Below are 26,794 nucleotides of genomic sequence, written 5' to 3'. Positions count from 1 at the left end.
CTTCTTTCTCTTAGAAAATACATGTGTATCACAATATGGTATTCCCAAAATTAAAAGTCTCTCAATTAGCCCAATGGGCTGTGCAGTATCTGAGTTTTACGGGATTTCTGTTATCTAGCAGAAATACAAACTCATCTGCACAGACTCAAGTAGGCTGAGGCTCAGTTTGGCACAAGCATGAGGAAAGCCCTTACACATGGTGTGATGGTCTGACAAGCAGAAAGACAGACTCCTTCTCTTCCAAAATGAAGGGCACTGAAGATCACATTTCTTCATACAACCAAAACAAAGAATGAAAGGAAATCACGAGTTTAACTATTAAGAAAGCTCAATACCACAATACCACAAGCATTTAAAAGATCACGGCAAAACAGTATTAAAGACATCACTTTTAAATCTGTTGACAAAACTCTACAAGAGCTATTTAGTCTTAAACTCCTTTTAAACTCCTTTTAAACTCCTTTTAAACTTCCTTTAAAATGCAACTTTATGGAAAAAACACTTCAGAAAAATTAATTTTTAAAAAATTGTGTTTTCTAACTTGAATTACAGCATTGCTTATGATCTCTCCAAGTACTTGGAATTAAAAAATGAGTAAAGAAAAATAAGGAATAAATCAGCATTGTGTATGGTTAAGGGCAGATTCAAGCCGAGTTCACCTGCATCTGTGAAGAAGAATAAAATATCTTAAAGCCTAATCTCTCCTGTTACAGTATGGGTTCTGTTCTGACTGACATCTTTACCAGGAAAACAAGAGAAGCCCCCCAAAAGGCCACACACTCTGCTGCTCTGCCAACCAGAAAGCAGATGTTTTGAGGGGGCCCTCAGAAAACACGGTGTACATGAACCAGAGCTGGCAGATGTAAGTTTCCAGGTGCAGATGAAGCTGGTTCAAACCAAGCATACAGGGCAGAAAAATTCAGTGCCTCCCATCACCAGCTTCACCATCCTGCTTCATTTTCCCTATCCATAGAACGGGGATAGCGCCTGAAGCACTACAACCACTGGACTGAGAATACAGAATTAATTGCTATTCTTTCTATGCCTGGCAGAACTGCCACCGGCTACCCAAGCATTTCCTGTGGCTCGGCTCAGGCAGAGGCCGCCCGGGAAGTCTGGAGTTATGTAAGGAACAGGCGGCGGAGGAAGCGGTGTCCCGGTGTCGCGTTTCAGCACCGTCCCTGGCATTACGCAGTTTGCACTTTGCTGAAGCATTAAAGGCACTGGTGGCACCTGGAATCACAGCCAGTTTCTAAATTTCAGTGACAAACCTGCTGGCCAGGCGGCTTTGCCCTTTCAAGGGCAGATACCTCCAATACCCGGTGGTCTCACTCGCCTTCCTTCCTGGTATCTGTGGGGTTTTCCCCTTGGCTGCAAAACGTGTGCAAAAGATTATCTCAGAGAGTTCAGTAATTAAAAACTTAATTCAGTTTTATTTTGGGAAGAAACGTTGATAACCACAGTCTGCCTTTATGGGCATTACCTTATCCAAACTGCTGTATTTTACATTAATGCTCGTTATTCCACTGCAGGATAAAGTGAACACTCCCCTGGCTGTGCAAACAGAAGGAGCAGCAGATGATCCACACGGTTTTAGCTCTTTCATGCACTTCTCTGCAGCAAGGTTGCAGGCTGCAGGAAAAGAGAGAAGATCAAGCACTTGCTTTCTCCTTGCTCAGGCCTGGCTCCCAGACATGCATGTGCTCTACACCACAAAACCAGTGACCTTTTACTACTGCAAACATTGCTTCTTTTGGAATTCTCCCATAGCATAAGCCAAATGGTCTGTATGCATCAGTATAAAATAAATCAAAACATATCAAAACCTGATTGACATCCTGCCTTTTTACAGGAAAGCAGTTAGTGCTAATTAGCTACAGTAAAACAGTAAATGTAAAAAAAACCAGAAAAACACCAAAACAAACCCCCAACTAGCAAAACATTTTTTTCTTCAAAAGGTGAACAATATACATCACCCTCAGCACTCAGAAAGCTCACAGCCCTGTAGGTGACTGTTGAATGAAGACACTCATTCAAGGAAGTATTTTCAATTTTTAGAAATACTCACTTCTGAAACATCACAGTCTCCTACAGTAGTATTTTTCCCCTGAAGTGGGTAGTTTGGGGAGTCGAAATTCTGAATATCTCCTTTGGAACACCAGGACACCAACTCTCATTTCCTGGCAAGAAGTGAGAAAACTAACCACCAATTTAATTTCAGAGACCCAACCTGCACTTTGAAAAGTCATTAGATCATTGAAAAGATATCTTCCAGGTAAAAATGCATAAAGAACTTAGGGACAGACAGCAACATTTGTGAGCAAGATTTAGTTACAGATTTAATTACAGACTGACCATCAGACTTGCCCTCCTTTCAGCACTTGTTTCTTAACACAGGCTTCAAAAGTCAGGGCTGTTTGAAAACCAAAGAGGCAAACCCAGAGGCACCAGGCTGTCAAACTGCTCTGGGAATGATTCATAGAACCCAAAGCATCAACATTTCTCTACCCTATTCTTAAGGCAAATGCAATCGCGAGTGTACCCACTGCCTCAACAGGGGACATACTCCTGTGCTTGATGCCCTTTAAACATCAGGACGTTCTTTCCCATTAACATGAACTCAGGCCTTAGTGCAAGATAAGGCAGTAATTTTTTCTTCTCCACTAAAAATAAGACGACTGATTGTAGTGATATTCTTAACTTAGCTCACCTGGAAATTTGTTCCATTCCTCTGTAAGCTGCTTCCAGAAGACAGAAGTCTTTATTTCCTAGACTACAAGGATTAAATCAAGGTTTTACTGGTTTTCTCACTCTGAAACTCAAACCCATCTTAAAATGTGGGATCCAAAATGGGGCATATCACTTACTAGTGTGGAATATTACCAAATACCTGTAAAGGACAATTCTAAACTGTTTAAAATTTGCTGAGTTTTTTACTGAAAGAACTGCATTTCATTTCTGGTCTAAAATCCCAGACTATTTCGCTTTTTCCATTGCTAAATACTCTGCATTTTAACTTGAGGAAAAGTGAAATAGACTTCAGGCTATTTCTTCAAGTTTTTCTCCCGTTTTAAAAACACACACAAACTTCCCTCTGCATCTCAAGTATATTCTCTTTGTCTCCCAGACTGTTGGCACAGAGGCAGAACAAACCCCTCCAGGATCCCAGTCACCAACACAGACACTCCTCAGCAAATATTCATTACTTAATGGACCCTCCTGAACACAGATCCCCACCAAATATCCCATAACCAATATGCTGCCTCACTCAGGCTGTGCTGTAAAATATCCATTGAATTAACCAAATTAAATTCATCAGCCTCCTCCCATGAGGTTGTTCCTGATAAATCCACACAGCTCATTTCCTGTTGCCTTAGAGATGCTTATAAAACCTTCAGGGATTTATTGTAGTACTTCAATAGAGACTTCACAATACAGACTTCACACTTCACAATTTTCTAACTTTTTCTTATTTTTTTCCTTTAATATGACCCCCTATACATTCAGTATTTATTTTCATATGTGCAGATTTACAACCAGGTGTTTGTGTACTTTCTGTTTGAGCGTCTTTTCCCTCCAGAACCAAAAGAGCTGCAAACCCTTTCAGTCTGTATCAGTTACTAAATTATTGTACACTCACTTCATTCATTAAATTTTAGATCAATACCTTTCTTTTTCTTTTTTTGTATCTAACACTGTTTTGCAGAACCTTTTCCTAAGCCTTTGTGTGTTCCTTAGCAGCTGCAATATAACTTTTACACCAAAGGTAAATTCTAAAATCAGTAAAATCTTTACTGTCACTTCAGTTTTAGATGGCTGGATTTAGTAGGTTTTAACATCAGCAAAATATAATGAAGATGATAATAAATTTCAGAATCCTTATCAAATGCAGGTCTGGCATGAGAAAGAAAAATGTTAAGAACTTTTACTACATATACCCCATCTTTGGAAAGAATTCAGCATGAACTGACAGCATGACTTTATCTTTTAGAAGTGTCAACACACAGTGGACTGTCTATTGCAGTCTGAGCTCACACTGACTTGAAATCACCATGAGGAAAAATAACTGACCATCAAAAATGCCCCAAAATCCTTGGGAAATTCAAAGCCAAGCAAAATCAAACAAGCTAAAGCCATCTTTTGTAAATGTAAAAACATATTAGTGAAATGGGATTTTTATCTGCCAAAGCAAGCCAGCACAACCAGTGCATCTACCATGCACCAAAAGAGACCTTCAGAGATGCCTGACGGATTCAGACTGGAAACCAGTTCCATAACAGAGACAAATCAAGCAGCTTTGTTGCCAGACAAAGCACGCTGGATGAGGGTGAATTCTCATACGTGCAACTATGTATTCTTGAGCTGTGCAGTTAGAGGAAAGACTCCGAGCTGTTTTGTGCTTCACAGTCCTGTAGCTCTGCACAGCTAAGCTTCTCTACTTCCCTTTTCAAGGCAGGCTGGAGGAAACGAAATCCTGCTGCTTCCTCATTAGCGTGAAGTGATGCTGTCAAATTATCTGCAGACAGCTTTTGAACTACCCCAAGGAACAGCTAGGCCTCCAAAAACCCAACATACACATGGAAAATGCTTCTTCCTAAACCTCCCAAGAGGAGGAAGATGCACCAGTGGCTCCTACAGCCCCTGAACTGCAGCTGGCTTGGGAGCATCTGCAGCTTACAGCAGTTCTCACCAGATTCTTGTTCAAATCCTCCACTCTTTGCTCTCATTTAGATGACCTGGAAGAAATTTCAATGCTTGCAGATGCCAAGGACATCCCTTGTGAGTTGTGTCCTTAGGTATGAGAAATGCCACTAAGTCAAGGGTTTGACTGAGAGCCCAGATCTTGCTGTAATGTGATAGCTCTGCCAGAGCCATCCTGGCAGGTCTATAAATCCCAGTATTTTACAAAGTGGAATCTGAAATAAGATTAGTTTCTGAAGGACAAGTTGGTGGTCTGGAGGTTTTATTTTATTTCAAAGTGTTGCCCTAGGTCAGGTCAGCTGACCACACAGGCAAGGAGCACAGGCTGCTGCTGTACCACTGCAGATGCCAAGCATTCAGTATCAGCAGTCAATGCTAGTACCAGAACAAAAGACAAGACTGTCTTCCCAAGTACAACAGTCCCCCCACAGACCCAGCTTCACTTAGATTGTGTCTAGGAACAATCATTTTTTCACAGTAGAGACAGATTTATTCTTGGCAAAAAAAAAAAAAAAAAAAAAAAAAAACCAAAAAAAACCACCCCAAAAAACAACTAAAACCAATATGGTGGGTCATATCTCTCAGAGAGACTCTGGCATCTTCAAGAAAGGTCAAGAACTCACCCCCAACACCTCTAAGCCTTACTAAGAATGAATAGAAAAGACAGAAACCCTCTATCCATCCAATAGCAGAAATTCAGACATTCTGTCAAGATCCGAACACTTTTACCGTGTTTTTTTCCTAACACAGCCTGGGGCTCAAAAACATTCTTGAACATGAAGGTCCATATAAACCTACCAAATTAGAGTCAGAAAGACTCTCAAATGTAATTTACAACTCAGCCAGTCAGCAAAAACATGAAAGGGTGCAACCCAGAAGATTCCTCCGATATATAAACACTCAGAGCAGCATCAAAATTTGTTCTGCAATAATGTCTTCATGAGACAGTTGATCTTTAGTTATCAAGGAAGTTGTGGATAAACCTCCAGACTGAGAATGTTTTTGGTGCATATTCTCATTTCTCCCGAGGGAATCTTGATCTTCTGAGGAATATTAACATGAAGTATGCAAAACATTTTATGGACTGTTTATAACCTAATGACTCCAAGTGTAACCTTAGATGTCATTCTGCAAAGACTTAGTCATGTTCAGCAATCTGAGCAGAGGGAAAATGCTAAAGCCTCTTGGGCAGATCACTTTTATTGCTCCTTTAGCTCTGTTCAAGCAGTTTCGCATAATACAGTTAACTTATACTGGTATCAGCAAAACACTGCTCAGAATAAAGCTGACATAAAACTCATGGTTACATTATTAACTAGTAAAATCCTTCCAAGCACTTGTGTTTGGAAATGTCTCTTCACATATACAGCCAAATCTGAAAATGCAGAAGATTCTTACTTAAATATTACTTAATGGTAATGTTAAAACTAGTGTTCTTCTGAAAAAGACTTTAAAATAAATACTCTAATCCTACAATAAAATACAAACATGAAAAACATATGGTTCTCACTGGGTATGCCTATTGCAAATCGAGTTACCTTCCTGGAAACTCAGTATGTATTTGCTAAATGAAAACAAAGCATCTCTTATGGCTTCACAATTAGAAAAAAAACAGATGCTACAGGAGTTACAGTTTTCTTCACAATTTACTTTACCAGTTACACATCTTGAACGCTAAAAACAAGTATTCAAGGAGAAAATACTGTCACAATCTGTGAAGTTAATATTTATGTTAAAAATACTCATGGAAGAATCTAGCTGTTTGCTTTCCAGAAGCCACTATCTGGTCTCTTCTATTTTTCAAATAAGAAGAGGCCTTTGCAGAATTATAAATAAAATACTGAAACCTACATGTGACTTTCCCATATGTAGCTTTTCAACAGCCAAGTGATTTCCCCTATCCCATCCTCACTGTTTGCATACTAAGGCAATGTTTGCCAAGTTTTGCCAAGTAGAGAATTCTTAAGCCAAATTTGTAAAACCAAGATAAAGATTTTGTTAATATCCTCTGATCAGAGATAAACATCATAAGGAGAGTTAAACTCTGGAGAAGAGCAAGAGAAAAAAAGATTTTATGTTTTGCCATCAATTTACCAGGAATGTCACTGTGTCAGTATAGAATATGAGAATGCCAGCATCAGCTTTTCTGATTTTTTGAGAGCCCAACATGTAGCCATCCACTTCTGCACATGTTCTGAGACATAATACTCCTCACTCATTGAAGAAACAAGCAGATCTAACCTGAAAGGTGGAGGAGTTAAGAGAACATCTGAGTTTTATTCATCTAGGGCTACTGGCAGATGTAGCTGACAAGATTTTCCTGCCTGTTGCTTTTCTGGTTGCCTTCATTCCCACCACAATATCCAGATATCTGAAAGACCAACATCCAAATGGCCCTCCATGCTATGCATCACATCGAAAAAGCTCGTGGAGGTGACTTAAAACCAGGCTTCCAGTCTTGTGAAGGGTGGGACCTGTGACCACATCTACAAGGAACAACACAGCAGCTAATTCTGAGCCAGAAGGAGATGGCAAGCAAGGCTGGAGCACATGTACCAGGACAACAGAAAGGACTGCCTGCCAGAGGAAAACGTAGAAGACAAAGTACAGAGCTGGTCATCACTTGAACAAGTAGGGCAGCCCAAGAAGGAATGCAGGAAAGTCACCTGATGCCATGTTAGACTGAATGCCCACAGCAGAAGTCCAAGACTTATTCTTCCCAGGACACCAAAGTATCTGTTTTCCAGTCTAAGCTGCAGCACAACATTCATTCCCACTGACCTCACTTTTCCCCTTGCATGAGCAACACGCCCAAGGTGCTATCTTGATCAATACAATCACAAAAGGTTGTTCATTACACCCAACAGTTCAGTAAAGCACATCTGGCAGTAGGACAAAAATCTGCACAGGGACGCCCTGAATTCTCATGTTCTATTTGATCTACATCAAATCCCACTAATATCTAAACACTCCTCTGTCACCAGGAGTGCAAGAGCTGTGGCTCTGTGTGGTGACAACCTGCAGCCTCACTCCGTGTCGGCGTCATAAAAGCCTGGCACCAAGACTTACATGAGGAAACTGCACACACAAAGGGGATGGAAAAGCCTGCTCCACTTTCATTAAAGGTATTCTCTGGTCCTATGTAAAGCCTGAAAAGCGAGGGGCAAGTGGTTCTGTCTTTACCCTCCGCAGTCATGCTCAGCTGTACTCAATGTCTGCACTCCTCTTAAGTTTATGTTTGCTTCCCATTGACAAATACATTCTGCAGTCTATTTCATCTGTTTTCAAAAAGGCAGAGAACCCTTTTTTTTTTTATATCAGCCAGGTTTCTTGTGCAAGACAAATTATGGCCTCTATACAAAACATAACTGAGATTGCAAATAACTAGTCATCCATTCCCAAACTGTACTGGGTTTCATGTCTGGCAAAGTTACTCTTTTCTATTCTTTCCTTTTCTACTAGCAAAATAAGAATAAAATTTACTATATCAGAAACAGATTAAGTAATTCATGTTTATAGAGAACACCTATTACTTTATATTACAGAAAAGATTTGACATGCTTCATTTTATATTTGGTAGCTCAGTACTATATTTGTGTACATACAGAAAACAAGCAGAACTCTTAAAAATTCACAGGTTTCAGAAGAGGACATTCTGTGATTTAGTTATTTGCAGGTAATAAGAAAAAGCAAATACAAAATCATATTGTTTATAAAAACAAGTAATTGTTGATGATGACCATGTTTTTAGGGTCAATCTTTGGAGAACTGTCAGTAAAAAGAAGGATCTTCCTTTTATTTACCCCTGTCCTATACCAAATATCTATATTAAAAATAATTTTAAAAACCAAGACAGCTTGATTTTCTTTTATTCTTCCACAGTATCAAGGAGACTGAAAGCATAATTCACTGTAGTAATTTCCTGTAAAGGAGGATTTCATTGTTAACTGCAGTAAGCAAACACCAGATTTAAATTTTCCCTTGCAACTTGCCAATATTCTCTTGACTCAGCTTAAAAAAAAAGTTTTCTTTCCACTTCAGTAACTTTCCTCTTTAGGTCTCCAACAAAAAGATAGATGATAATTTAGAAAGATTTGTAGCCATGCATAATTTCTGGTTGTTATCAGTCACAAGCCAAAAAGTAATCAGAGATTTAAAATACTGGCAGAAATAGTTTAGTGGTTGGTATTCCTTTGCTAATGCAGAACTTGTATACTGCCTTTATAAAATCAACATCAAAAGAGATGCAGAAATATGTACTCAGTGCTTCTGACATACTTGATTGTAACTGGACATTCTAAGTTGGAAGCCATAAACACACTGCCAACAGCCTCTGAGATAACCAGCAATATGGTAGCAATAAGTGGCATCAGGATTAAAAATGAATGATCTCATAATTTCTCCCAAAGTGCCAAGAACTCAGACCTTCATATGAGTGAAGACTATTTACACACAGGAAAACATATATTCCAGACTCACAGGATTGTAACCCTTGTAACAAAGCGCCACAGTGATGACTCAAGTTCTATGGGTACTTTTTTTCCCATGCCATTAAATATCTAACTTTTCTGTCTCCACACTTCAACAACCCCACTTTTTGTACCTCAAAATACTGACAAAATTTACCAGTGACCTCCCATGGCAGGAGATGCATGGGAAACTATAAAACAGCCTTTGGGGTGGGGAAGCCAGCTCAAATCTTAATTTCTCAACTCAGGAGCACAAAGAAAAGAACACTTGTACCGGCTTTCACATCTCTCTTCTTCACATCTTGACGTCTCTGCTAACAGATTCTAACAATCAGGACACCAGAATTCATACTTCAGCATCTTCAGCTTCTTTCCTGAAGGACTCCAGCTATTGATTCCTGATAACGTTGCCAAGCTGGTCCCTGAAACAAGCCAGAGAGTGCTCAGGACACATTCAGGAAAAGGTTGGAAGAAAGAGCTGGTTGCAGGCAGATCCCAGCACACAAGAGGTCAGCCCCTGACTGCAGGGATTAGCAGGGCTTTCCATATCACAGCATATCTCAAAGAGACTGCAAGGATTTCCCAACTTCAGAATAACAACTCAAAGAGGACCCAAGAGGAACTGTGAAGCTGCCAAGGCCTGTGGGGCTGAACTGAAGCCTTGAAGCTCTCTGCAGCCTGGGAAAGGTACAGTCCAATGTGTTATCACAAGTACCAGATGTTACTCTACACTGAAGTGCACATTTCTTGACCTGAAATCTGAATTTAGAGGTCAGAATTAGCAGTGCAGCTTTGTACATGGATTCTGACATGAATGCTAGAAACAACAAACAAGAAAGAAAGAAAAGGAAAAAAAAAAGCCAACCAACCAACCATCACTCTTTAGAAGAGCAGCTGCCTGGAAGAATTTCAGAAATACTTTGTCCAAATATGTTTCAGTTGCCATTCAAAATACTCTCCCATTGCATTTTCAATTTCAAAATTTCTTTGCCTTCGAAGTCTGTATGCTTCTATATTTTATTCAAAAGCTCTTACAATTTAAAAGTCATAGAAAAGCATACCAAAAATACCGGACTTGACTAAATGCATCCATTTCTCTGCAACCTTTATTCCATTCCAAAGCTCCATGTGTGCTTACAAGCATATACAGAGACACAAGTCAAGCAGGATTTTCTGCAATAGAAAGAACTGCTTCTAGTGTTTATTTTCCACTTGAACCATAATTTTGAATAGCAGATGCTCCAATTTTAGTTTAAGCAAGTAAACATAAATCCTGATGAAAGGCATTAGGGATATAAAAATGCCCATTACCTCTTTGGACTAGATTTGAACTGGTGACCTAATGATGTGACACTCAGTAGTTCTTTAACTGTGATCACAGCGATTTGCATCAGCTAATACTTAAATCCCAGGAGATGATACTTCCTTGGGAAGAAATCTTCAGGAGTAAGAGTCACTATTTGTGCAATTTTAACAAGCAAGAAAATACAAGTAACAGTCACTTGATTCCTATGGGTTTCTAGGAGATCCTGGTATTACAAGTACACAACATATGAATTTGTACCAAAAGCCAGTACTTGCAAAGCTCAGCATTCACTACTAGACAGGGGTAAACACAGCATCTCCCAATAGTCTCTGTCACAGCTTTAGAAATCTACTAAAAATGAAGACACATTTTGTATGAAAATGCACAAATAGATCCACTTTGAGACAACTTGCTAGGAACTAAGGTTTTCACATTCTGTTCAACTGCATCATGTACATCTGCAGAGCCTGACATCACAGCATCTACCCTACCAGAATTGTCCAGGCTCTTTGCAATCCAGAAGCTTTGCATCAATATCCTGGTGCTATGGCAGTGCAGGTAGGTGTAGATCCCAATGAGGCAAGCACATGCTCCTCAGCTGGTTTCAGAGGCATCAGCTGAAGGCAGCTATCAGCTTAATCTTGAAGAGAACCATTCGCTGATATTTTCTTTGGTTGTAAAAATTTCACAATGTGCAAGCAAGATAGAGCCAAAAGCACAATTAACAATTCCCAGCAGAGGGTACATGCTGTTTAATATTTTCCAAAAACTACTGCATATGTGCAGGTGCTCCATTTCACTAGAGAATCTCCAAAGCCATCTCCTAATCAATAGCAGTATTTTTAATCTCCCTGATGAAAAATAATACTCCCATGAACAGCCATCAGTCACTCTCCCCATCACATATGCAAACTCACCCAAAAGTGTGACCAATCCTACAAAAAGGCTCTTGAGAAGAAGCATCTGTACTAACAGTGATCTGTCTGCCGGGGGATGAAAGTCCTTTGCTTGGGTTTGCTTTGGAAGTACAGATGTACTTCAGCTGCTCTACACTCCTTCAGCTAGCCCAAAAATACCAGCCAAAACTGTCAGGCCATCCACGTGAAGAGAGTCACATTCTCCAGCTGGCATCCAAGAGGTGTGCAATTAAAGACTTGCTCAGAAAAGGTACTTATCATAGGTAATTTTCACAGTATCACACATAGCATTAACAGCTTCAAGAAAAAAAAAAAGTAATATAAATTACAAAAGCGGGCGATAAATCTTCCAAAAGCATTCAAAAAGATCACAGTAAAAGCTTGTAAGGGTGAGCAACCCGATTTCATAAACATGCTTCCCATTAACCCTTTCACAGTTTCAAAAAGATACCATCTCTGTTGTTCCCAAGCACATCTGCCAGAGCTTGCCAAGGAAAGCATGAGCAAGCAGCTTCAAAGGCAGGATGACGTACCTACAGCAGTAAACCCTAATCCTTTGTGGGGAAATCACGAAACTGAACTTAGTCATAGAAAATGGGATTAGAAATACTGAAACAAAACACTGCATTGAAGGAATTAGCAGTCATCCCAAAATCATGTTGAAAATATTGAGCAACATTTAAATAACAACTTTTGCCAGGGCTTATAAAGAGAAGAGTAAAACTAACATCTTCAACAGGAAACCTTTAGCGGATGGGGACAGGAACAGGCTATGTCAGCCCAAAACCTTACACACTGGATGATGGTTTGGCAAAGAGTAGAGGTGTCCAAGAGCACCATAGCCATCATCCCTAGAAATTCAAGTGCATAGACTCCTAGAAAAAGGTTTCTGTGATTTGACCATAGGAAACATGGCATTGATGGAAGCAGATAGTGCTTTGACAAGGAAGTAAATGCTCATGTGCAGAGCCAGGGGGAGAGTCTCTGGGGAGCGATTTGGGAAGCACAGCCTTATTCTTTCCACAGTTCATAATGTCATTCAAACTCACGTATACAAGAATGTTGCAACTGCTCAAGTGATCATCTCCACCAGCGTCACACACATGGCAGAAATGCAGAGGTCAGGATTTCTGAGGCACTTCCCCAAGGAGACAACTAATGTGACATTCTGAAGTTCCCCACATTTCTTGCACTGGAACTTCCTGGACAACAGTGTCGCATATTTCTCAATGTCCAGATCTAACCCAAATTACATGTTTACACAGTCCACATGAAATTCAGGTTTTGATCAATGTGTGTTTTCATCTTTGAACAAGAGCTGATTTTTCTAAGCTAAGACAATCTTTCTAAAATAAACCATGTCTGTGCATAGGGTCAGGCTGCCTGGAGAGATCCTAAAACAATTAGTTTAAGTGAGCTTCCCATGCCTTCTCACTGCCAAGCAAGCTTCATTAGCAAGTACCATCTATTCTAGTCCTGATGGCTTCAACAGATAAAACAGACAACACAAAGACTTGCATCAGGAAAAAGAAGGCAGTGGAATAAAGTAGATAAGCAAGGAGAGAAAATAATACCTTGAGAAAAAAAGGCAGACCATCATGATCTAAGTGCTAATTAAATCTGCTCTCAATCGGTATTAAATGAATGTGACCAAAAGGCACAAGTCCAGTCTAGCAAGAGAGAGCATATTTCCCCTTTGATCATTCTCTGGTGTCAATGGAAACCTCTGGGGCTTGAAGAGATACCAAGTCATTGAGAGATGACTATCTAATTTGGCACACAGAAGGTGAATGAAAGTAAATTCGAGTTTCCACCCCACATCCTCAGATCCAGGATTATCACTTGCATTAAATGAAGTCAGAGCACTCAGATTTCAGTCACCTCCCTCTGCTTTCTCCCTTCACACTCAACAGTCTCTTCTTTCCTAGGTATCAGGCTCCTCTTTCCTTTAGAAAGGCCTCTATGCTTCCCTCTCTCCGAAGTGAAAAGAAAACAGGACAAGACAGCTTACATGCAGTAAGTTCTTCATGCCAAGCAGTACAGCACATGGCTGTCCAAATTCAGGGTAAAGAGCAGAATGACTGTGTTACTTTTCATTTACAACTAAGACTGCCATGTGAGTCTTTTCCCCCTTGCAGTCTCATAGATCCCAGCAGAAGACTGACCTTGCAGCAACAACCAACTTTACAACAGAGGAACAATGGGAACAATGGGAACCAGGTAGTTGCTAAACCAAAAGCTGTGGTAGCTTTGAGTGGAGGAGCATGGAAACTGCTTATTTGGAGTCTCTGCAAGAAAAGCAGAAAGATATTTAAGGACCACCCTGCAGAGCCCCTCTGAAATCTCAAAGGTAACCAGACCTGCACATGAACCCAGGAGAACTGTGCGAAAATTCAGCTTCCACCAGTAGCAGTATCCCAATCAACTAGCAGAGCCTCTTTGCTATACCTAGACAAAAAAATGAAAGAAAGCGAAGATAGGACATTTCACACTGCTCAGTCTCTTGAAAGATGAAAGCAAAGAGGGATTTTTTTAAAGTACTTGCTTAGAAGTTTTGGAGGAAAAGAACAACTCCTAGTTTTCCTTCCATATTTAGGCTGAGACTTTTTCAGTATTTCCACTGTTGCGAAACAGAACACAGAAGAAAACAAATCTTCTTTGACTACACAGAAGTGCCAACCAGAATATAAGCCACAAAAGCTTGTATAAATACACGCATATCCCAAAAAACAGATGCACCTATCAAAGCATTGTTGAAAGTTTGTCTGAGTTGAGAGTGTAACTGAACTCTCTGTACTTGTTGCTAAGAACAATTTTACTCAAAATAATAACCAGGATTCAAACCAAGTAAGAAATAATGAACTTGGGTTTAATTGGTTTGTGAGAAACCCAATTTGCAAGTGCTATCCTTAGCCAGCTATTGAATATGACTGAGCCCAGAAGGCACTGTGATGAGTGACTTAAGTGGAGGCACCCTACACCCACCAACATTCCTGCTGAATGAATGTGAAATCGGCAAGAATTGCTTTTATTTATCTTACTAAAAGCATTTCTTGGAAGGGCTGGAAAAATTTATTTCAGATGGATTTTTCAGCTGAGAACAAAGTTGTATTTATTATAATTATGCACTCTCCAGTGTGGCCTGCCTTGCTGAGAAAGAACATTAAATTCAGCTGTGCACGAACTCATAGAAGTGACCTTTTTGAATGAAAATGCTGCAGTAAGAGACTTGTGGAGCATTCTCACTAAATAACCTACTGTCTGCAACTTGCAGATTAGTGCTCAGACCACTGATTTTAGCTGCTACTTACATGGGCACAAGTCCACATGAGGTCAATCATAAGGTCAAGCTGAGAATAAATCATGTGTGCTGCAGAACACAGTATAGAGAACTGTACTTGGTCTCCATTCCAGTATGGATTTATGAACTTTTGTTAACCATGATGTAGAAGCATAAAATTGCAAGGCACTTTAAAGAGGTTGTTTCTGCAGGACACCCAGTGTTCCCTTTATATAAGAGGATCAAAGTTGTTATTGACACAAACGGAACAAGCTCTCACTTAAATGAGAGCAACAAATGCAAAAACGAACATTTACCACCTATGCAGAAACAGTCTGCTCCCTCTTGGTGGAAGACAAGGATTATCTGGAAGACTTCTGCTCCATGGAAAGCCCATGCACTTGGGGAGAAGACAGGTTAGCACTGAAGAACTAGCAAGTTAAACTAGAATGCTCATTTCATCACTAAATGAAAGGTGAAATGTAAAATAGCAAGAGTGCAAGACATACACTCATTTGGAATTAAGGATGTCATTTCAGTGTGCACATATAAAATGTCCCACTTAGACCCATCAGATGATTCTACTCTTTGCAGAAAGGTTGGGTACCTCATCCTGTGAAGAACTTAACACAGATGTCTGAGCCTTCCCAGCAGCTGGGCAGTCGAATTCTTGGTGCCAAAGAAAGCAAGGCAAGTTTTTGTGATGACCTCCAGGACATCTCATGGGCAATTGGAAGTCATTCCTCTGCCTGTCCAGCCCAAGAGCATCTCACAAGGATCAGGATCTGCTTGCAACCTGCTCCAGGCTCCCTCTCCCTTTCACTCCCAAGGTATGCTCTCATGGTTCATGGCCATCTGAAGATTTTGGTATGCAGTTCAAAAGCCTAGAAAAGAGACTATCCTGTGCTAAGCATCCAGAAGTCAAAATGCAGCTGTAAAAACAGTTTGTGCTGCCAGTTTGGGTTCTGCATTCCCTTTTCAGATTCTGCATTTGCATTTCAGCCAGCTTGAGCTTCTCCCACTGCTCTGCTCGCTGAACCTGCTGCTTTGGTTCCAAATCTCCATCTCTGTGTGCTGTTGTCTCCAAGGGGAAATAAGATACAAGAAATCCCATGTTTTGACTTCTCTATAGAACCAATTAAGTCAGCTGCAAAGAAGGAAAAGCTTTCACTTGAATGAATTGTTTTCCATGCACAAACAGAGTACATGCAATTCGTGAGGGGCACTAAAGCTCAATCCTCATGTGTCTTCACATGTTGATTATTTACAGTAATGCTTTCCAGATAAATAGAAGAACAGTCTCCACTCAAGTACAGAAGAAGCCAAGAACAATAAAACTGTATCTTGACAATTAGGTAAAGTTTGACCACAGTACTTGAGGGCATTAAAAACCTTTGGACCAAAACCTTGCAGAAGAAAAGCAAGGGTTTCTTAGTTAACAATTAATAATTTAGACCTGAGGACTTTTAGCCAGACATCCAGCTGAAGAGGAAAATTACACAGTATTTATACAGTCAGTACCACACAATCCCCTAGTATTTTGATACAAAAAATACATTTGGCATTTTAATGTCCCCATTGTAGATACGAAACATGAAATTACTTTCTTAATATCATGTGGTAAGCCAGGCTTACAACTGAAGAGTTCTTGCAAAACTACTTCTTCATCAAAGGGAGTACATTGGGGCGTTTAAAAATATTTTTCATAATATTTATAAATTCACCTTAAAAATCCCAAAACAAACAACAACAGCTAAACACCCAAAATTTTCTACTTTTTCCCCATTGTTACGCTATCTTTTGGGTTAAGGAAACTAGCAAGGCACTTCACCCTCAAGAGCCCTCATGACAAGCACATGCAAGCTGACCAACACAGAAGCAGTGCAAGACTTGTAACCAAAGGGATTATTAGGTTGAACCAGATAAAAGAAGTATGGTTAAAGACCATTTCTTTAATTACAGACACTAGTTAAAATCATAAACAAGTTTTACCTTACACCCTGTCCTGAAGGAAAGTGCCTTCAGAAGGACTGTGGGCAGGCAGTGCCTGTGCGAGAGAAGAGCCCTGCTAGTAAGAGCTCTCAGCAAAAGAATACAAATAAACAAAATCTAGGGTCATTCATTTCAGAGTCTGTCCCAGCTTGTGAAGTGTCACTAGAACTTAAGGTTTCCAGAACTGTAAAATTAACATTTTCTGTGTAATGCTAAAGGCTACATCAACAGCAGCACTCAGCCAGCCTACAGATAACACTCACACAAGGTACATGGTTTTGTAGACACAAATATACCCTTCATTTGTTTGGTTCCAAAAGATTAAGATGGCCCACACCACCCAGCCAGGTCACTGTAAACATCTCGTCCAGTGTTGCTTTCCTCTCCTGAAGAGCTCTACATTTTCCAGCCAAAGTCAAACTGTTCACTCCCTTGCATATGCAGATTTAGTCCTGTTTTATTCAACACAATGAATGTACTTAATCCTTTGGTTGCACTTCTAAAGTCTTTTAGAGTAGGATTACAGCAAGAAGAGTTTTGGTTATATACTGTTAGATAACATAACACAGACAAGAAACCATCACTGTCACACTTTGTGTTCCCCAAAGTTTATCTGCTCTGTTAAAGGCTGTGAAAAAAGGAGATTAGTCTGAGCCTCATCCACACCAAGAATACAGCAAGCCCTTACATTTCACACAAGCCTGAAGTTACGTTCCAGCAAAGGTGAGATAAGTCAACAACAGATTTCTCTGTCCCTTAAACTAAAGTTTTCCTGGCACAGTGCTTCTCAATACATATATATTGTGGTGAAAATAAGGGAGGACTGCTTCTCCATCTAGTCCATCTAAAGAAAGCAGACTGCAGGTTTTAGAACAGAAAATGATTGCTTCAGACCTTCTGAATTCATCTTTGGCAGGATGATCCTTGGACTTTGGAGTCAAATGATGGGCCTAAGAACACAAAATAGGTCTGAGGAGAAAAATCTCCTAACTCTTGTTTTGACAACCTAACCACTGTTCTAGTATGATCACAGACTCTGGCAAGTAGAGATAAAGAGAGCAGAAAAGCAAGAAACTCAGTAAAAAAAAAAATGAGGCATAAACATGAGAGTGATATTAATAACCAAGCATGTGAGATGCAAAAATTCCTAGTGAGATGAGTAGGAAAAATGAGCAAAACAATGAGACAAAAAAAAACCAAACAATACAGCTAGGAAAAAATGTAGAGGAAAATAAGAGCTTTTATTTTCGACACAGCGATTCAAGATAGGCTCTGTTGGTGTCCAAGTGCTAAGTGTCAGTAAATGGAGACAATCAGCAATGACAGATGTCTGCAAGCCTGTTTTATCTAAGCTACAGATCACAGCGGCTTGGAGAGTCAAATGCAAGCTGTTTGTGAAGTTTGCATCTTCTAAAAAGACAGAAGTCAAAAACTACAAGGTAATTTGAAGACAACTCAACACAGGCATAATCCTCCTCCTCCTCTTAAGCATTCACTGTTTGAAGAGCAGTCTGCAAACAACAAATGAGGCAACCAATAAAAAAAGGAGGAATTCATCACAGAAGACTCTGACCTGAGTCATGACTTTCACACGTATTCAGGTAGTTACATGCATTCCAAGCAGAGTAAAGGTATTTCAGATCATATTTGAAGAAACTTCTTTCCTTCCCCCATAAGTGAGGCAAATTTGGTAATTTTACAGTTACAATTGACACACAGGATGTGAATCAATCCAGTATTTGGCCTTGAAGACCGCCTTCTTTAAAGGTTTTGTTCAGTGTTTACACCACTGTACTATGTCCACCACCTCCTCCAGCCCTTCCCTTACCTCCTGGCTCATTCTAATCTCAGCCCCCACGTAACCCTTTCATTCCACACCAGTTATTCCCAATTCTTGTTTAGCTCAGCTCTAAAAGGTGCTTTTACCAATTGCTAACTCTGTGGGACAGATTTTCTGCCCACCACCAGTGGGATGGCTGTCACAGGGGATAATTTATGCAACAAAATGGCCTGATCTTCTGCTGGAGACAGAAGACATGTAGTTCCTGTGGGTTCCTGCTGGCAGTCATCCACCACCTGGGATTTAAAGAGGATCCCAAACAGAGAAAGAGGTTTTTAAAACAAACAAGTGACTCCTGATACAGTGTAAACAATTAAAAAGCTTATTACACAGAGTAAGGAATACAAAACTTAGCAAGGAAGATGACTTCTGCGTATTTTGCATTCCTTCTGTATCAGGCTTCTGGTGTGGCTACCACCATTACACCATTGTTTGACTGGAAGCAGTATCTGAGACTTTCTTAACTATCAGCTCTGATTCCACAATAAGTTATAATAAAACGTCTCTTGTGGACAACAGTACTTGACCTGCTGGTCATATCTGCATGCTGGACACGAGAGAAAAGAGTGAATCACTTCTGCTCACTAAAAAGCCTTTGCACTGTCTGCAGGAGAATGTCAAGTGTATTCCCTACTTCCAAAGGAACACTTGACACCTTTCACACAGGGAAAACTCAGGATGGCTGGTGAGATTCCTGGCAAAACACACTCTTCATTGCTTATCAACCTTTTCACTTTCAATTTGCTCTTTAGCCAGCGGGAGACAAAATGAAAAATAAAAGTAGCTCTGTAAGCACTGGAGCTGACCTCCCATAAATGTTTTCCACAAGGCTGACTGCCATTGCAGGCTCACAAACTGTGAGCTCCAATGGAGGCTCTGGTAAGAGGCAGGGCATGTATCAAGTCAGTCAACACAACTCCAAAATTTCTCGGTGCTAATAAGCTCACTAGTGTAGCTTCTCGCTCAGTGATTTCCTGTTTGGTTTTCTGAGGTGTCTCTATGCCTACCTGTTTTTAGGAATTCTGTTGAAATTTTACACATTTTTGAGGTATCTTCTTATCGAATTTCATTCAAGTTGGTCAGTAGCTTCAAAATGGATGGGGAGATGACACTGATAACTACATAAAGCTCACCTTCTTCTGTGAACTATCTTCTTTCATTAATAAAATCCATTTTCCCGCTCAAGTCACTCTCTCCCTTCTCCAGGACATTTAACAAAGGTCAATATCTTGACAAGCTCCCTCAACCTGAAGTAGAGCCAAGAGAGGGTTAGTTTCTGTTTTTCCCATGTTCCCTCCCAGATCTCAAAAATAAATCCCCAGAAGCAACAAAACAAACAAAAAAAACCCCAAACCAAAACACAAAAAAAAAACCCAAACCCAAAAAACCAAACCCCATGGACCTCCGCTCAAGTTGCCTCTGAAATTTTTATTACTGCCTTGCACACACCAAAACTAGTGATGAAATAAAAACACATCACAATTAGAAGTAACAAACTTCCACCTCATAGTAATGGAGATTAAAAGAGGAAAGAAGGGAGAATCTTCTTCATTGCTAACAGATCTTTCCTTTCTTGAGTTTCACTCTTTCCTCTGCTAGTCCTAAAGCCTGCAGTCAGGAATGCATGGTCTTGATCCGCTATGAAAAAAGGAAAGGTCCCTGTTGTCTCTTATTCCCTAAACCTAGCACCCTGCAACTTGTCAGTCCTGGTAGCTGCTTGCCATACCCACCTACACCTCTGCAACCCATTGTCAGCAAGATGCCACTTAAAATGCTGCTGGCCAAAGCTCTGTCCCCGTGGAATCCACACTGGGGATTTCCTCTCAGTCACTTCCTCATAAGCTTCCTGTGCACTGTCAGTGTTTGGATTTGGTTTACAATATGCCAGTATAAAAGTGCTTGGGAAGAAGGAACTGTCAGAAAACTGCATCTGAATCTCCTACACAACCCAGTTCTCATGTTCTTTTTTTCTCTGACCAGTTTGGACTGGCGTCGGGCAATGCCAGGTAGGTGGATACTGGCTCAGCAGAGAAGGCCTGCAAACAAGCAGCACCACAAGGTGCCTTCACACAAAATACAGTCTCTCCCTCCTATTTGCAGGTGTTGTTCAGGGCAGAGCATGCCAGGGAGCATTGGCTGCATTGGCATTAAATGGGTTGTCCTGCTGCATCAGTCTGCCACCATCACCTACCTCACTTTGCACCTAGCAAACCCCTGCATGCGAACTGCTCTGTTGCTGTTCCAAAAGCAATTGCACAGACCACAGCTATCATCTAAAAATAATACTGGAGGTGGTGATCCCACTGCTAATCACATCATTAGAGAAGAATCAAGCTTTTCCTTGTCCAAGCAGATAAACAGCAGGTTTCTGCAGCACCTTGAGCCTTCCTCTGCAGTCAAACAGTATCTACTGCTGAAATAATGGAAAAAACTTCTTTTGTGACTGCCACACCAACACACTTCTTTTAATAAGCAAGGCAGGGGCATGCAGTTCCTGCTTGGCAAGCCTGTCCTCTCCAGCCAGCTGTTATTTCAGGCACGTTTGTTACGTGCACTCTTCACAGGCCAGCCAAACAATCACCTGTCACAACTCCACTGCCACAGCACCCAGGTGTTGGCATCCCAAAACATCTCCTCTTAGCTCAGGGCTTTCCAATCACACATGACAGCAAGGGGGAATGAGGGATCCAACTTCCCTGTCAGCATCTCTCAATGAATTCGTACAAGAATACCATCCCTCACCCTGAGCTCTTTTCCTTCTGACTCAGAACACAAACCAAAACCTGGCATAATCAGGCTGTCCTGCAACATGCAATGACCATCTTTGCCTTGCCATGACTAATGGCCCATCCAGGACTGTCACCAGCCCTGCCTCAGAGACAGCTTTTAAGATCTCTGACGTGCTGAGTCCTTTCCTGCACACTGCAAAAACAGCAGCACAGCTTGCCTGCTTGTCTTGGATTCATTTGTTTCATTCTGAAACAAATTCAAGAAAAGACTGCATAAGAGACATAAAGTCATTGGTTATATGCATTAATAAGCTCCGTGGATTCCTATGCAGATAACCAGAAAGGGCAAATTCTTACTCTGTAAAGCAGGGCAGCTTGGATCAGAGGAATATCCCCAAACCTGGTACCAAGTACATGTTGTCAGGAGACAGAACAAAAGGCCACATGCAGCTCAGCATTACTGAAACTGCTGGACATGCCTGACAAGGAGACCTTTGCATAGGCACAACCACAGGGCACATCAGTGACAGCACTCTGTGGAGAAGTAGGCCACAGGATCATTAGCCCAATGATAGCTATTTGCCACAAGCAAAAGTCTGTTCCATCCTGCCAATCCTCCCAATGTGACTTAAAAGGGGAAAAAAAGGCAAAAAGAAAAGGTGGGAAGTTTGCATTTACAAAATATATTGCCCATTACCTCAGAGGATGGCCATATGTAGGATCATAAAGAAACACAAACTATTATCAACATTAGTGCCCTTCTAATACCACAGAAAGACAAAGGTGAACATCAACATAACACCAAGTTAATACAGGCTGACAGAGCCATATAAAAGAGCAGAGTTTTCATTTTTGCCAGCAGAAAAGCAGCTGTTGAAGATGCTTAGAGGAGCAGCACTTCTGGGAATGAATATGAGGGTTCAGTGGGTGTTTTAGCCAGGTCTGAATAACTGCTGTTAAAATGTGGCCAAACACCAAGCGCATCCCCAAACACCCTCTGCCTTCCTACGAATGGCAGATCACGACTTTGGGCAGGATCTCTGCTGCAGAACAGCACCTCAAACAGCAGAGCCACTGCTCAGGATACTCAGTAGTGGATGTTCCCAATAGCCAGATGTGGCTGACCTGACCCAACAGGCTGGGAGGATGGAAAAATCCCCAACCATAGCAAAACAACTCTGGCAGATGACACCTTCCAAGTTCCCTTCCGGCACACCACAACTCTGCTAACAGTCGCCCAAGTTAATTCTTAAACAGGTGCTAGCTATATTTTTGTTAATTAATATTTGCAGGGTGGCAGGGAAATTCTCAGAAAGGCAATGACAGGTCCCAGTCACAGAGATGCCTTGACTTCTATGAAGAAATCTGCCAGGGTTCACTGGACATTTTCAGATCAGGCTTTTCATCTGCTGCCCAGCTGCAGAGATGCAAGTTGAAAGTGTTATAGCATTTTGTGTAATTATGAGTGCAACTCAGAAACAAAATTTAATCAGCAGGAAGGTGTGCTACACAGATGAGACACGCAAGTTCATGGTGGCATAATCATCACAGAAAGAGCAGTCCTTAACCCAGCCTGCAGTTATTTAGAGGTTCCTGTTCTAAGCAAGTGAATCACGTACTTTGATCTCTGCTGCCTCCTGCCAAAATTGTGGATATTAGCAAGCCAAAAAACCAAGAGTCGCAGACAAAGATATGGCAGACAAAATACATCCTATGGTTACACAAGCAGCTCTCCTCCTGAAGAACCTGATGCATTTCAGGAGATACAGAAGTGCAGCTGTAACTAATTACTTTTACCTTAATCAAAAATGTTGTTTTAAACTTACAGATGAGGAGCCTGTTACATGAGAACTGAAACTTTGCTGTTCAGTTCACAGACTACCTGAAGTGATGTTCTGAAAGGGCGTGAATCCAGCCAAAGCCTTGGATGAAGCATGGTAACTCCACATTGGTGAAATCAGAGCTGTGGTCACAGCCTTGGACAGAAACTCTGTGTTACAGGGGTGTTAGCCACAGTGACAGTCATGCTGAGTTACTCCTCAAAGCAAGGATCTGTCCTCTTTGTCACATATGATGAATCATGCCTCAAATCACAGTACTTCAAGCAAATTCTTTAATTTGGGATGAAATCAGTTTTTAAGAAGAACATGCTTCTGCCAGATTTTGGCTCAAAACCACCTTATTAGAGAAAGACAGATTCCACAGACTTGTCACATAGTTAACATTCACTTAAATCTCTTGTTTTTAAAGACAATAACAGTTGAGAAAACTATGTGATAATTAAGTTGCAGGCATGGGAAGCAAACAGATAGTTGAGACGGTCAAATAACCTTTATTCTGCCCTGTAGAGACAAACTATGATAGAAAAATGATTAATGTTTGAAAATTTTCATTACAAGTTTTATCCAGTTCATTTTTAAACATATTAATTTCTTATTTCCTTCTGCCATAAACTGAGAAGGAGCACATAGATAAGGTGTGCTGCTAAGACTCTACTTCTACAGCTGCTACTGAACATGGCTAGATTTCTTCTTCCTGTGATGTTTATCCTGATTTTATTATAACATAATTGGAATACTTCTGCCTGTAATCTACTAATAAATGCTTCCACTCGAGTTAACAAAATTTTGTGCTCTGATTACAAGTGAAACTGCAATGAATAGACATGGAGGTAGATAAACCTGGACTTGGGATAGAAGACAATAGCTCATCATTTTCTCTGCAATCCACCTTAGTTAAAAGAATGGTCTTTGACAATCCTGGGCAGCCTGGACTTATTTTAACCTGAAAAATCAGACACTCCTGCAGAGCACAGTGTGTTCTCCTGAATGTTTGTTCAGTGCTAGGCAGTACAGCTCCACCTCCTGAATTATTTAAAGGACACATTTCTTGCAGCCCAGCCTTAGACCACGGGGTCTGTGGTACAGCTCTTCTAGGCAAGGGGGCACAGACCCTGAGCAAGAAGCTCTCCTGGACAGCAGAAGCAATCAGGACACAGCAAATATCTGCAAAGTACATGGAAATAGGCAGCAGTCACCAGAGGCAGCAAGGGCAACAGCACTCTGGAGAGGACAAGAGATAAATGCTGTCAGGGTTTCAGGTAGAAACACAAGGAACCTTTGGTACAGAGATCTTCCAAGTCCAGCACTGCCCTGCTGCAGGTCTTCTCTGTGAACTCACTGGCTCACTCTGATGAAATCAGGCTCTAAGGCAACACCAAAGCAGATGAAGTTTTGTTACATGCTCATTTCTCGAGATCCTACATTACCATGCTGGTTTTCGAGTGGGCAGCTGTCAATTTCTAGTGTGCAGTGAGATAATACCAGCCTTTTGACAGACAGAGTATACATTTAAGATCTAAAAAAAGCTCTGAGAGTTTTATATAGACAGACTATGGAAAGGAAATGAGTAAAAGATGCATCCCTATCCAAGTGCTCTTAAAGAAAACGTAGGCAGACACCTGTTATCCCCCACTCTCACGTATTGTACCACTCAAGACATATTATTTTAGGATTATTTCTGGTGCACTGCCTAGAGAGTATATCCACAAGCCACAAATGCCACTATTCCACATGCAATCCAGATGTACAATTGCTCCCATGCTCTCCTCCTTTTCAACTTCTATTTGTTTGACTAATGTATAAACTGTCTGAGGCAGGGAGCCTCTTGCACACCCTTCAAAGCAGGTATGACATTTTTATTAGCATGTATAGGGTTGTAGAGACTCACAGCTACCATACAGATAATCCTACCACCTGACCACTGCTCACAGCTGGGTACTGCAACAGCCAGAGAGCAAAACGGTTCTGAGATGTGCTTGTTTACGTTTAGTTTATGTACCTCAGCCTGCAGGTGAAATGGAGCAAGCACCACGACTCCCATCTATTAAAGGCAGTTAAGACAATGTGGAAAACACATAGTTCAACACAATCCCGTGTTTTGTTACATGCTCATTTCTCATGTCTAGGGCAGGAACAGCCAAGCCTTAGCCTCAGTGTGGCTGAAGGGGATTTGGGATGGCTCTACCAACAGCAAATTACACAGCTTTTAAGGTAGATCTGGTGCTCTCAACACCTTGAAAAAAAGAACGGAATCCAAAAGAGGCATAACATCTGTAATCGTAGACAAATTCCTCACCTCCTCCTGCAGAAATATTGAGAAGTATTTTAGTAGATGCATTCCAGAAGGACACATCCATCTGCATCCCTCTGACATTAAGCACAATGCACCCCATGACACCTGTGACGTACAGTCACAGATCAGCATCTCACTATCTCTGACCTTCAACAAATGCAAACTGCAATTTGTACTTTATACAGAATACACCATATCAAACCAGAAGTCATCATGTTCCATCCATGCTCTCCACGAGGTGAAGATGACATAATGACTCCATGAACCATAAGATCCAAGTCATGCACAGGTTGCTTGGCCGAGTGCAGTCCTCACTGAGCGTCACTGACCATACACATCAAGGTGGGAGAAGTTACAGGTGTCTATCCTGCTGGACTCAAGACCACCACTGGAGATGTGAACAGTACATATTGCAGCATATACAGGAGACAGAGTAAAGAGACGAAAAAGAGGGAGCCAACTTCAATAAAACCCTTCCCAGCACGACAAAAGTAGTAACCGGGTGGTCAGATCCTACAAAGACAAGGCCTGGTTCCCCTCATGCCAGCTGTAACACGCTCTCCCTTCCCGCTGCCCACAGGTTTGAGCCTTCTCCACTGTTCTTGCCACGGGAAGACCAGCTCACCTGTGCTGGGCAGCACCACACAAGTCCCACTTTCCTGCTAACCCACATCTTCTGCCCTACTGCCACCCTCCAGCTCACTCCAAACCTCCTTCAGCCCTGTCCCCTCACAGGTCACCTTGCTCCCTGTCACCACCTCCAAAAGACACCTGCATCTCCACCCGCAGCCCCCTGCGCACCTGCCAGCTCCAGCCCCTGCCCTCACTACAGCCGCCTTTCCCTTGGTGTCCACTCAAACACCTCTCTCTGTCGTCCTGCGGCCACTCTGCCGCACAAAGCCCCTGCAAGAGGCACTGCCACCCGTGCCTGGATCCCTACCCCACCTCTCCATGCCCACGGTACACAGGAGCCCCCAAGCCACGGCTCTGCATCTCCTCCAGCTCCACTCAAGTCACGGGGCTCCCCAAACCTCAGGCGGCCCCCCAAGAGCCTCTTCCCCCTGGCACCTCATGCACCCCGGCCAGAGCCCCTGCCCCAGGGGCCGGCGCAGCTCCCCGCACTCACAGCCGCCCCTTTTCCCAGGGACGCAGCCCCCCGGCGCGACCCCAGACCCCCCGAGCGGCTCCCCCTACCTGGGCGGGCTCCGCGCCGGCGGGCAGCCCCTCGGGCAGGGCCTGGAGCAGCAGCAGGGCCATGGCGGCGCGGAGCCTCCTCGCCATCCCCCCCACCCCCCGCTCCCGCCTCCCCGGCCCGACTGCGGCCCGGGACGGGAGCCCAGGGGCACCCCGCGCCCGGACCCGCCCTCGGCACTCGTCTATTGGGCGGCCGGCGCGGCTTTCCGCTTGCCATTGATGCGGAGCGATG

At 41.9% G+C, this 26,794-nt stretch overlaps 1 protein-coding gene across 7 annotated transcripts in view; it reads right to left on the bottom strand.

The window, feature by feature from the left end:
* Window positions 1–26,794, bottom strand: part of WBP1L (WW domain binding protein 1 like) — a 58,758-nt gene extending 31,964 nt beyond the window's left edge. Inside the window, exons 1-3 of one of the 7 annotated variants that reach the window (XM_030276325.4) lie at window positions 26,563–26,673; window positions 1,484–1,632; window positions 1,272–1,371 (exon numbers count right to left, since the gene is read on the bottom strand). Coding sequence is in view for 4 of the 7 variants with exons in the window: in XM_072931206.1 (XP_072787307.1) it covers window positions 1,484–1,632; window positions 26,563–26,779 (366 nt within the window). In the remaining 3 variants the exon portion in view is untranslated. Of the gene's footprint in view, window positions 1–1,271; window positions 1,372–1,483; window positions 1,633–9,444; window positions 9,593–19,638; window positions 19,753–26,562 lie in introns of those variants that run through there. The other 6 variants (XM_072931206.1, XM_030276323.4, XM_030276326.4 and 3 more) reach the window with 6 other exon arrangements.

This window comes from Taeniopygia guttata, chromosome 6 (assembly GCF_048771995.1).
Source record: "Taeniopygia guttata chromosome 6, bTaeGut7.mat, whole genome shotgun sequence".
Classification (NCBI taxonomy): domain Eukaryota; kingdom Metazoa; phylum Chordata; class Aves; order Passeriformes; family Estrildidae; genus Taeniopygia; species Taeniopygia guttata.
This window is presented reverse-complemented; position numbering and strand designations above follow the sequence as displayed.